Source organism: Bos indicus, unplaced genomic scaffold (assembly GCF_029378745.1).
Source record: "Bos indicus isolate NIAB-ARS_2022 breed Sahiwal x Tharparkar unplaced genomic scaffold, NIAB-ARS_B.indTharparkar_mat_pri_1.0 scaffold_64, whole genome shotgun sequence".
NCBI classification, from domain to species: Eukaryota; Metazoa; Chordata; class Mammalia; order Artiodactyla; family Bovidae; genus Bos; species Bos indicus.
In genome coordinates this window covers 225,175-237,225 of record NW_027223727.1, presented here as the reverse complement: position 1 = coordinate 237,225, position 12,051 = coordinate 225,175, and the positions used below count along the sequence as shown (strand labels likewise).

Sequence of the window (12,051 nt, the reverse complement as noted above, 5' to 3'; positions counted from 1 at the left end):
AGTATATAGCTGCTTTTAATGGGTTTATTGGGTACATTTTTGCAAAAGTGAGCATAACAGCAGTCATAGAACAGTGCATAAAATCTGGATGGCATCTGGTTGCCTTTCTCTAAGCCAACTCTTTTTGTTTGTTTTTAAAACTTTAAATTTTGTATTGAGGTATAGCCAAATAACAAGCAATGTTGTGATGGTTTCAGGTGAACAGTGAAGAGAGCCAGCCATACATATATTTGTATCCATTCTCCCCCAAACTCGCCTCCCATCCAGGCTGTCACATAACATTCCATGTGCTGTACAAAATAGGTCCTTGTTGGTTATTTGTTTTAAATATAACAGTATGTACATGTCTATCCCACACTCCCTAACTATCCCTTCCTCCCATCCTTCCCCCCAGAAACCATAAGTTCGTTGTCTCAGTCTGTGAGTCTCTTTCTGTTTGTAAGTAAGTTCATTTATTTCATTTTTTAGATTACACCTATAAGGGATGTCATATGATATTTCTCCCTCTCTGACATACTTAATTCAGTAAGTAATGACACTCTCTAAGTCTACCCATGTGGCTGAAAATGGCATTATTTCATTCTTTTTAATGGTTAAATAACTTTGCATTTAGCAGTGCCTGAATGATGAAGTCATATCCAAATTCTGTCTGAAAGGCTGCTGTGATCAACTAGCAATGTCTGCCACAGGCATTGCTGGCAGTAGGTTAGCACGTTTGTCATGTGTATTCAGACTATGGATCCTAATGTCTGCTGTTTTAAGTGTTCTCATACCAGATTCCTAGGGACTTTATTCAACCTCAGGTGCTTAGTAAGATGTACAGTAATGACTAAAGCTGTTGGATATTAGCTAAGGAAGATTTGGGGTTTTCTGAACATACAGTCTGGAGAAAAATGTATTTAATCACACATGGGTATTCTTAACCCTCATTATTCTCCCTCTGAGACATTGCAGTTGTGATTAAAAACAAAACCATGGGATTAAAACAGAATTGGGTCTGACACCTGCTCTACCACTTAGGTGGGTTAATTTACTTAATCCTGGGCAGGGAGTGCTCTTAATCCCTCAGTCTCTGGAAGTCTCATGAGGGTTTCTTGAGTCAGTGTTTGTCAAGTGCTTGCAGACTACTACCAAAGACCCCAGAACCTTGAACATGAAGGCATTCAGAACATAGTAACCACTAGCAGATTTCACACAGAGTGAATGATAACCCACATACAGCAGGGCTGTCAGCCAGGGGTCCTTGCATATAGTTCTCTGCCCTCCCCCTGCCAGGGAAGATCTTCAGTCTTTGTGGGGTGTGTTCTGAAGAATCTTCAGAGTTGTGGAAACACAGCTGTCAGTCATATGAAAGGTAGGGTTACACGTGTGTGTGACTGCGGGCTGATGCCATGGCTCTTAAAGGATAGTGAGCTCAGGATTTGTGGGAAAGAGGGTATTTCATTGCCCAAGATAAGACCACAGCCTTGACATCCCCGCTCCCCCTGTACCAGTTAATCTTCTGTGGACACCCTCCAGTTCACTCATCCTGGCATCCTGCTCAGCCCTAAGTGGGGTTTGAAAGAAACAGGGTAGATTTTCACTGTTCTGCATTCCCTTAGACCACTGTAACTGTTGGATATGAGGTGAGGTAGGTGATGGGATCTTTGAGTTCCCTGGTGTTTAAACAGGGTGACACAGGCTTCTAAAGTCCACCCCACCCTCCCCACTGGAGAGAATCAGCTGCAGCTTTGATCTCCTGATGGAAGCAGGTGAGGGAGTGCCGGGGTCCAGCCCCGGCTGATCCAGGGTATTAGAAGGGGAGACGGGGAGACGGCATCGGCGACCTATTCAAATGGTAATTAGAGATATAAAGAGTAATAGAATGAGGATAGCTCAGTAGGAAAATTCAGTGGAGTAAAGAGGCTGAGTAGCTTGGTTTATGCGGAAAATCAATATAACCCGTGACACCAGGTTAGCTCTGACCACGGAGGCCGCAGGCGCCCTCTCGAATAGCGGAAGGTGCCCCACCTTAGACACCTTCTCAAGTGGGTCTTAGAAGCCCAGGCAAATAAGTGGTCGCAGAGGATATCCACGCTCCAGATGGAGACTTCAGCCGGAAGTTAAAGGAAAGAATGACATGGGGAGACCAAGCATTGGTGAGCAAGGCCCGTAGCTTTATTTTTAACAGGGGTTTTTATACCCTAAGTTACATTTAGAGGATAATAGGGGATGCAAAGTCAGCAGTCTTTGATTCTTATCCAAACCAGGGTTTCTTTCCTGCAAATTTATCGTATACAAATGGTTTAGGTGATTTACATCATCTTCTGGCCAGAAGGCCTACTAACATTTTATGACTCTTGACAAGGACTTATCAACAAAGACTTATTTTCTCTAAGAGTAATTATTTTAAGGTTTGGCGCCATCTTCCGAAGATAAAATTGAATTCCTATAGGGTGGATGTGTAATGGGTTTACAACAAAGGAAAGAATTTATTACCTTAAGGGTCTAAAGTTACTAGCACCAAGGCCACTACTTATTTTTTCTACATACCAACTATATTAATTAATACACATTCAAGGATACAATTCAGGGGATGTGAAAACTTGGCAACAATCATTGGCTCATCAATGAAATCCTTTACTAGTTTATTCTGACAGTTTCTAACTCTCTGAGAGGCTCTAAGCTATTTGAATATGTTAAGCTTCCCGTGCCTCTTGAGGCTGGGAGACTGTAAACAATTGTATGCATAGCTGTAGGAGTCCGGGTAAACTTGTCAGGCGAGTTAGAGAGCCATCTGAGGGGTTTGGATTTAAACACTCCTAATTGCCCAGGAACTTTATTAATTGGAGCTGTAAGTTAACTCTTTGACAGAGAGAGCGAGATGGTGGTGGGGGACAGCCCCCAGTAAAGTCAGAGGTGAGAGCACAAAGCAATAAAGTAGGCAGACTCTGGTTTTTTTGGGGGAAGATACTCGAGAATATCGGGGGAGACTCCCGAGGCTCGATCCCGCCTTCGCGTATGCCGAGCCTCCTTCCTCATGACCTTTGTCACGAGCGGAATGTCTCTCGCGGGCTCCCGGCAAGGGAGGCCACGCTGAAGAGTTCACTCCAGGACTCTCCCTGGGGGAACAGCCATGTCTGCTTCCTCCTCAGAAGCTTTGTCTGTGATGAACAGTGCTGACATCACAACATTTGCTGTGGAAGTGAGAGTCTAGTTCTAGTGAGTTTTCTGTGCTCTCTGGAGCTAGACTCTGGCATCCTCCTGACAGGGTGATGGGCTCAGAATTCACCTGCATCATCCCTGTGAGCACCCTGCTTCTAGACTGAGTTCTGCGGGTGAGTTGGCACACCTGCTGGGGCTCCTGAAAAGGCCTGTGCGGAGCTCCCAGCCTTTCTTATTTGGAGCATGAGCTCAGTCTGTGTTCAGGTTGCTCTTAAAAGTGCAAAGTTATAGGAAGATAAAATTAAAAGTTAATAGGATGGACAGAGAGACCAATGTGGATGCTGGAATAAGATCACAGACATGTAACTATACAGTCATCAGTTCAGTTCAGTTCAGTCGCTCAGTTGTGTCCAACTCTTTGTGATGCCATGAATCGCAGCACACCAGGCCTCCGTGTCCATCACCAACTCCTGGAGTTCACTCAGACTCATGTGCATCGAGTCAGTGCTGCCATCCAGCCATCTCATCCTGTCGTCCCCTTCTCCTCCTGCCCCCAATCCCTCCCAGCGTCAGAGTCTTTTCCAATGAGTCAACTCTTCACATGAGGTGGCCAAGGTACTGGAGTTTCAGCTTCAGCACCATTCCCTCCAAAGAAATCCCAGGGCTGATCTCCTTCAGAATGGACTGGTTGGATCTCCTTGCAGTCCAAGGGACTCTCAAGAGTCTTCTTCAACACCACAGTTCAAAAGCATCAATTCTTTGGCGCTCACCCTTCTTCACAGTACAACTGTCACATCCATGCATGACCACAGGAAAAACCATAGCCTTGACTAGACGGACCTTTGTTGGCAAAGTAATGTCTCTGCTTTTCAATATGCTATGTAGGTTGGTCATAACTTTCCTTCCAAGGAGTAAGCGTCTTTTAATTTCATGGCTGCAGTCACCATCTGCAGTGATTTTGGAGCCCAGAAAAATGAAGTCTGACACTGTTTCCCCATCTATTTCCCATGAAGTGATGGGACCAGATGCCATGATCTTCGTTTTCTGAATGTTGAGCTTTAAGCCAACTTTTTCACTCTCCACTTTCACTTTCATCAAGAGGCTTTTGAGTTCCTCTTCACTTTCTGCCATAAGGGTGGTGTTATCTGCATATCTGAGGTTATTGATATTTCTCCCGGCAATCTTGTTTCCAGCTTCTGTTTCTTCCAGCCCAGCGTTTCTCATGAGGTACTCTGCATAGAAGTTATATAAGCAGGGTGATAATATACAGCCTTGATGTACTCCTTTTCCTATTTGGAATACAGTCCTAAACACCACCAAATCACTTTATGCTCTTTGCCTAAATTAAGTACAAAGGGGACATATTAGATCTTGTTCTGGTTCAGAGGTTTTTATTTTATTTTTTTTCCATCACAGGTGAGGGACCCTAATAATTAAGGTTCCTGGTCAGATGTCCCAGGTGGAAAGATCCCAAGACTGAGTGGATGGACAGATGGCCCCCAGCCCAGACTGTCCTCCCCCAGCCCAGGGCTTCCCACCCCCTCCAAGCCCTGTGTCTCACAGGAGGAATCCTGTTCTTTCCTGCTTGTAGAATCAGGGACGCTAAGCACAAGATCTGGTTCTGTGTCTTTGCTCATTTGTACCCTAGACCCCTCCCATACACACACAGCTGCAGTGCCCATATGCTCATCAGTACTGACTGAACTGTCTGTCACCCAGATAGGCATTTGGTTGCCAGGCTAAAGAGTCAGGTCCTGAAAATAATTTGAAGTTTCCACTTTGATTCTTTTTACTCTATCATTTAAAAATGTTTCTGTATCCTCCTGTAAGATAAGTGACCCTAACTTCCTCAAAACATCCAGGTTTTACTTACAGGTTTTCTCTAGGAGATGCATAGGTAACAAAGTGATGTCAGTATTTTCTGATGATAAAGCACAAGTTATCACTCATCCCAGACAGAGGTCACAGGCTCACTATCTGCCCCTGTCAACAGCAAGTTACAGCCTTGTTCCTGGTGGGGAATGAGAACCGTAAGGTTCCTTCCTGCCCAGCAGCTTGCAGCCCACCTGTTCCCTGATGGACAGGAGCCTGACCCTGGTCCTCTTGGTCAGTGTGCTCTTAGAGAAGATGACAGGAAATGAATGGTCAGTCCTGTGACACCAAGCCCCAAACCTACATGAAGTCACTCAGAAGAGAATGGACACTAAGGCCACTGTCAGAGTCTCAAAGGGTGATGTGAGTGTCACACATCACAGTGACCTCCAAACACCAGGACAGGTATCCAGCAGGGCAGTTATGAAAGCGTCTATCAAGTTCCCAGAGCAGAAGTCAAGACCACTCAAAGATTCCTCGTCTGCCGGGTCCTGTGGGCACAAGGGTGGTGCAGTGCCAGGTGCTCCATGACCCACACGGAGGCTCCTGGCGCAGGTGCAGGGAGAGGCCCAGGACGGGGGAGGCAGCAGACTGTCTGCTCCCCTTACTTGTCTCACCCTGTCCTGGGTCTGGCTCTGCTCCAGGGTGGGGATGTACTGACTCTATCCCAGCCCTTAGGTTACTCGTCTAAGAAGGAGATGGCCCACAGGTAGTTCACCAAAATTCAGGGTGGTAAAGACTCTCATGGAGAATTAAATTCTGAAATGCTACTGACTCAGAAATTAGTAGTAATTACTCAGTCATGGAAAAGAATGAAATGTTGCCACTTGTAGCAACATGGATGGACATCAGTTCAGTTCAGTGTATGGACATAGAGGGATATTATTCTTGGTAAAGAAAGTAAGACAAAGACAAATACTATATGGTATCTCTTCTATGTAGAATCTAAAGAATAATATAAATGAATATATATACAAAACAGAAATAAACTCAGAGACAGAAAGCAAACTTACAGTTACCATAGGGCAAAGAGAGGAAAGGAGAGACAAATTAGGAATATGGAATTAACAAGTACACGCTGCTGCTGCTGCTGCTAAGTCACTTCAGTCGTGTCCGACTCTGTGCGACCCCATAGACGGCAGCCTACCAGGCTCCCCCATCCCTGGGATCTTCCAGGCAAGAACACTGGAGTGAGTTGCCATTTCCTTCTCCAATGCTTGAAAGTGAAAAGCGGAAGTGAAGACACTTAGTCGTGTCTTGACTCCTAGCGACCCCATGGACTGCAGCCCACCAGGCTCCTCTGTCCATGGGATTCTCCAGGCAAGAGTACTGGAGTGGGGTGCCATTGCCTCTTCTGAACAAGTACATACTGCTGCTACTGCTGCTGCTGCTGCAAAGTTGCTTCAGTCGTGTCGACTCTGTGCGACCCCATAGACAGCAGCCCACCAGGCTCCCCCATCCCTGGGATTCTCCAGGCAACAACACTGGAGTGGGTTGCCATTTCCTTCTCCAATGCATGAAGGTGAAAAGTGAAAGTGAAGTCTCTCAGTCGTGTCTGACTCTCCTCAACCCCATGGACTGCAGCCTACCAGGCTCCTCCGTCCATGGGATTTTCCAGGCAAGAGTACTGGAGTGGGGTGCCATTGCCTTCTCCCAAGTACATACTACCATGCACCAAATAGGTAAGGAACATGAATTTACTATACAGCGCAGGGAGTTTTACTTAATATCTTGTAATAACCTATCTAGGGACAGTTCTAGCCTCACTTGTGCTCATATTTAGTTGCTCAGTCTTGGCCAACTCTTTCAACCCTATGGACCATAGCCCACCAGGCTCCACTGTCCATGGGATTCTCTAGGCAAGAATACTGGCATGGGTTTCCACTTCCTTCTCCAGGGGATCTTCTCGACCCAAGGATCGAACCCACATCTCCTGTGTTTCCTACATTGCAGGTGAATTCTTAAACTGCTGAGCAATCCTATAATGGGATATAATCAGAAAAAAAATAACCACAGCACTATGTTGTAACCTGAAACATTGTAATTCAACCATACATATATATAGACACATATGTATTTATTTAATTTGAAGGGATGTATGCTGAGGAGGACCTTGATGAATGAGCTAGTAAAGAATTTCTTTATCTAGATCTAGCTGTGATTTGAATTTGGTTAAAAAAAAAAAGGTTCAAAGAGAATATTTCATTTCCAGGTTGTTAAAGTGAAGGTTAGTGTGAGCAGGAATTCAAGGGTCATGTGGAGGGTCATCTCTGAAGAGGCATCATCCTTCCTCGACCAGGCGTGGAGGTGTGCCCTTTGGTGGGACGTGTGACCACAGAGCATGAGAGGTTGTTGGCTTCTTCTTATCCAGCCTCCCTGACTTTCTCTGTTGTGTGTCTGTCTCTGTTTTCCCAGCACGGAGCCCAGTATTTTCCCACTTAGCATCTTCTCTCCGGGGAGTCTGGACCATCCGGGCATACAAAGCTGAACAGAGTTTTCAGGAGCTATTCGATGCACACCAGGACTTGCATTCAGGTCTGTAAGTTTCTGGAGATGATTTCGAAGGATGGGGTGTTCTGCCTTCTGAGGCCTGACCTCGCTCTCAGGTGGCCTGGCTGGCCAGCACTTTCCTGTGCTGCCCCACGTACCCCTTTGCACACCTGCCTCCCCCATTCCTTCCTCTCACCAACCCTCTGTGCACCCCTCTTCCCTTCCATCCCCTGCTTGCCTCCCCTGACTGGCTTGTGCTGTCCTTCCATCACTGCGCCCTGTGGTTTTCTGTCTCGTTAGGGCAGGAGTCAGCAAAAAGTCAGCTTTGTGTGCTGTCCTGTGTCTGTTGTAACTTCTCAAGCTTCCTGTTGTAGCACAAAGGACGGCAAAGGTAATAAATACATCAGCAAACTGCTGTGCCTGTGAGCCACTAAAACTTCACTTATGAACCAGGTGCTGGCCATTCCTGGCCTCCAGGCTGTAGTTGTTAGCTCTCCTTTCAGAGCATGTCAAACCTGACTGAGGAAAATAATTTCCTGATTAGCATATTTGCTGTTCTCTTTATGTATATTATTCTTTGTATTAGTGAAGATTTGCTCTAGGTAGAAATTTCAGAATTTACTCTAAGTCTATAAAATCCTGGCCTGTATCTTCAGTCAGTCTGTATTGTATTTTAAAGATGAAAAGGCATTTTAAAAGCTGCACGCAGGTCCTGAGAGCTGATGGTTATTTACACACTGGCTCTGAAGAGTAAACATTGTACAGGGCCCTGTAGGAATTGCAGAAGGTGCTGGAAACAGTGTGAGCAGTGTTCTCTGCTATCAGATAGATGGGAATAGTCAACATGTGAGAGGGTGGTCTTCAGGTTGAGGCCCAGCACTGCAGGAAACGCACTGATGAGACTGTTTTTCCATTTTCTTTCTTATGAGGAAATTTCTGTTTATAACCTGTGGATTGAATTTTTTAGTGCATGCTTCCCACAGAGCCTCTGGACTGATTCCTGTGTGTGTCAAATGTTGTCATGTCAAAATCTAGCTTTCTGGACTCTTTGCTCTCCTTGGGTGTATAACTTTGCTTTCCTACCTGTGTAAAAATCTTCTGTTGTTCAACTGAACAGAATGTTCTTTCTCATTTGAAGCAGCTAACATGGCTGTTCTACTGATTTATTATAATTAATACGGTTCACAAATGCAGAGGCTTGGTTCCTGCTTTTGACGACGTCCCGATGGCTCACTGTGTATCTAGATGTCATCTGTGCCATCTTCATCACTGTTGTTGCCTTAGTGTCCCTAATTCTTGCAGATGGTAAGTATAGATGTGAGTAACTACTTATAATGTGAATATAATTTATAGTTTCATTTACATGTATTAAATAAAGCTCTTGCTGTCTTGTCTAGTATATACTGTTTGGCTCTAATGAATTAGTGTTTGCAGTATAGGATTCCACCACGTGGTCTATATGAAATCATTTGTGTCTTGATGAGACCTTTTTATCTCTTTCTTTGAATGGGTTGAGGTCTATGCAATGTAGCAAGCTGACTCGCTGAATATTCCAGGTAGTGTTGGGAAGAGAAAATCAAGTTTACTAATATGTTAAGCTTTTGTCCAGTTAGCTTTAGGGCTACTTGAATCTCTTAGTTGCAGGTGCCTGGTTCACTGAGGTGAGAAAGATTCTCTGTAGGAAAGAACAGCGTCCTCACTGCTGTGTGGGTACCAGATGAGCAGGTGTTGGCATCTGTGCTATGAATTCACCATCTCTATTCCATAGTAATAGCACTGAATCAAAATCTTTAATAAGGAGCAAGAGAGTAGCAGTTTAGACTTAAAAGCACTGTCTCTTAGAACCCACTGTCTTGTTTTTCGTGGTTCTAACTGCAGCTGCCTTGAATGTGGAAAGTGAACTTTACACAAAGGTTCTTGGAACCCTGATGATGAAAGTCAGAATAATGACATGATTCCTCACCTTGGTAATGCTGTCAAGTGTGTCAGTCCTGCTGGGATTAATAAACTCATTTTGTAGTCTTTTTGAATTCGAAGTGTTTTCTTCATTGTATCGTGGTCTCAATCAAGACATAGTAAAAGTATGTGTCACATTATCATTATATACAAATGATTTAAATATTATAAAGGAGTCTTCTTCATAAAGTGACAGAAGGAGCTAGGTGAGGGGTTAAGAACAGGACTGACTTTATTCTCCTTCTTTCTTATTTAGCTTTGACTCCTGGGCAGGTTGGCCTGGTCCTATCTCTTGCCCTCACATTCACAGGGATGTTCCAGTGGTGCGTCAGGCAAAGGACCGAAGTTGAGAACCTGGTGATGTTTATTTTAACCTTCTTAGCCCTTTCAAGTCTCCTTGCCATTAAGTGGCATAAAGGCAATTCTTATGTAAAATATTAAAGCTGTATTTTTTACATCATAGCTAACAGAGTTTTTTATATCCTCCTCCATCTGGTTAAAGTCAATGTAAAATAAAATCTATACATATTATTCTTAATCTTATGTATGTCACATTGGCAGGTTTTATATTCATTTAAGCCATCTTGAAGTAAAATGTCTCTTCAATATTATACTCTTTAAGTATAATGAAATTAGGGGGAAGGTTCTGAAATTCTGGAGAGAATATATGCTAATTTCTTGGGAACTTGTTTATTTCTGCTTCTTAATACATAATTCCCATTCTTGGCAAAATGATTCAGTATTTTGAGGGTTTTTTATTTGTTTATCTTCATTTTAGCATTTATTCCTGTATTTGTTGAACCTCTGAATTTGCTAGTGTCCCTTCTTTCTGGTAGGATAAGCTGCTTCTCAGAATGGCCCTTCTGTAGCCACACGTTACTGATTGGTGTCCATAAGTATTCTTTTCTTTAGCAAAATTCTCTTGTTTCTTTTATCCATATGTGAAAAGTAGGTAAATAAAACTATCATTCAGTTCTGTAATTCTTTTAGTTTCAATATTATGTTTAAGGATTAAATCCTAAACGAAAGTGTTATGAGACGATGAACAAGTTTGAAAATCATCAAAGGCCTCATCAAACTCCTATTTCTATCCTTTGGGAATGATGAGATGTGAGATATTTTAAACCAATTATGTGTAAAAGCAGAACATCTCATTTACAGTCTCAGAACACCTATACATTAGACCCTGTGTCCTGACACACATGACGTGATGTGTCTTTCAGATGGTTTCAGTAGAAAGAGTGACGGGATATTTAGACCTTGAGAAAGAAGCTCCCTGGGAGTACAAGGATCGTCCTCCACCACCCTGGAGTAATGAAGGAAGTATTCATTTTTTCACTGTTAACTTCAGGCACACCTTAGATGGGCCTCTGGTATTTAAGAACCTGACTGCAGTCTTTGAATCAAGAAAAAAGGTTTGTTTAACCCAGTTGTATCTTTAAAATCCAGCTAAAGAATTAGCACCATATTTGTTCTTGGCTTCCTTGTTGCTGTGTCAGGGGACTCTTTGTTCCTCATGGATGCATGTTTGATAAGTTGCTTCAGTTGTGTCCTAGTCTTTGTGACCCCATGGGCTGTAGCCTGTCAGGCTGCTCTGTCCATGGAATTCTCCAGGCAAGAATACTGGAGTGGGTTGCCATATACTCCTCCAGAGGACCTTCCCAACCCAGTGATCAAACCCGCATCTCTTACGTCTCCCACATTGAAGCGGTTCTTTACCACTAGTGCCACCTGGGAAGTCGTGTAGTGACATGAAAAGGACATCATTCTTGGAAATTGACCACGGAAGTGGGACCCCAGCATTTCTTTGTGTTGTGAGCTCCCTCATGGTGGTTGGAGGGCCCTGGGCCCTGGAGCTGGTACTTAACCTGACCTGGGATACTATATGTTTTACCTGATTATTCATGAGGAGTCTTGGAAGTCAGCCCTGGCTCCCTGTCTCTAACTCTGCTATATCTCATTTCTTGCCATCTTTTCTTCTTTGTACTTCTGGAATCTTCCCTTCCTCCCATGATGCCTTTCAGTTGCAGCCTCCCCCTCTATCCCTTGGCCCTTCCCATAGACTTGTCCTCCACTCACCCACACTGAGCTATCATCCCCCTGCTCTCACCCCACCAGCTGCTTCTTTCTTTAGCACAGGTCTGACTCTTACTGGCCTGGGTAAGATGATGCTCAAACCATAGTTCAGCCCGAGGTCCAATCAAAATAGGGACTGTTGGTCATCAGAGAAGAGCCCAGAATCGTGACTCAGTCAGGGCTGAGGAACCAAAGCCTCCCATGTAAGCAGGGCCCAGAGATTTGCTTAAAGTCGATGAAAGCAACCCAAAAGGAGCAGAGTAGGATCCATGTGGGAGATGATAGAGAGGTTTGTGTCCTGGTCCTGCCAGCATCTGTGTCTGCTGGTGACGTTCCTTTCACACTCAGCTTGGGTCCCCCAACTCAGACCAGGAGAGATGCTTGAAGACGAGACTAAACCAGAACAGACAAAGTAGTAGGAAGCTCTTCCCCACCTACCTCAGCATCCTTGGGTCCTAACATTCCCACCCCCTCTGCACTCAGATCCTGTGTAGATTCTCCCAAAGCAACATG

At 44.3% G+C, this 12,051-nt stretch overlaps 1 protein-coding gene across 1 annotated transcript in view; it reads left to right on the top strand.

Annotated features, from left to right (window-relative positions):
* LOC139182031 (ATP-binding cassette sub-family C member 4-like) overlaps positions 1-12,051 on the top strand; it is a 404,344-nt gene that overhangs the window by 296,065 nt on the left and 96,228 nt on the right. Inside the window, exons 15-18 of the mRNA XM_070785515.1 lie at positions 7,432-7,551; positions 8,701-8,811; positions 9,719-9,819; positions 10,686-10,877. Of these exons, the coding sequence (XP_070641616.1) occupies positions 7,432-7,551; positions 8,701-8,811; positions 9,719-9,819; positions 10,686-10,877 (524 nt within the window). The remainder of the gene's footprint in view (positions 1-7,431; positions 7,552-8,700; positions 8,812-9,718; positions 9,820-10,685; positions 10,878-12,051) is intronic.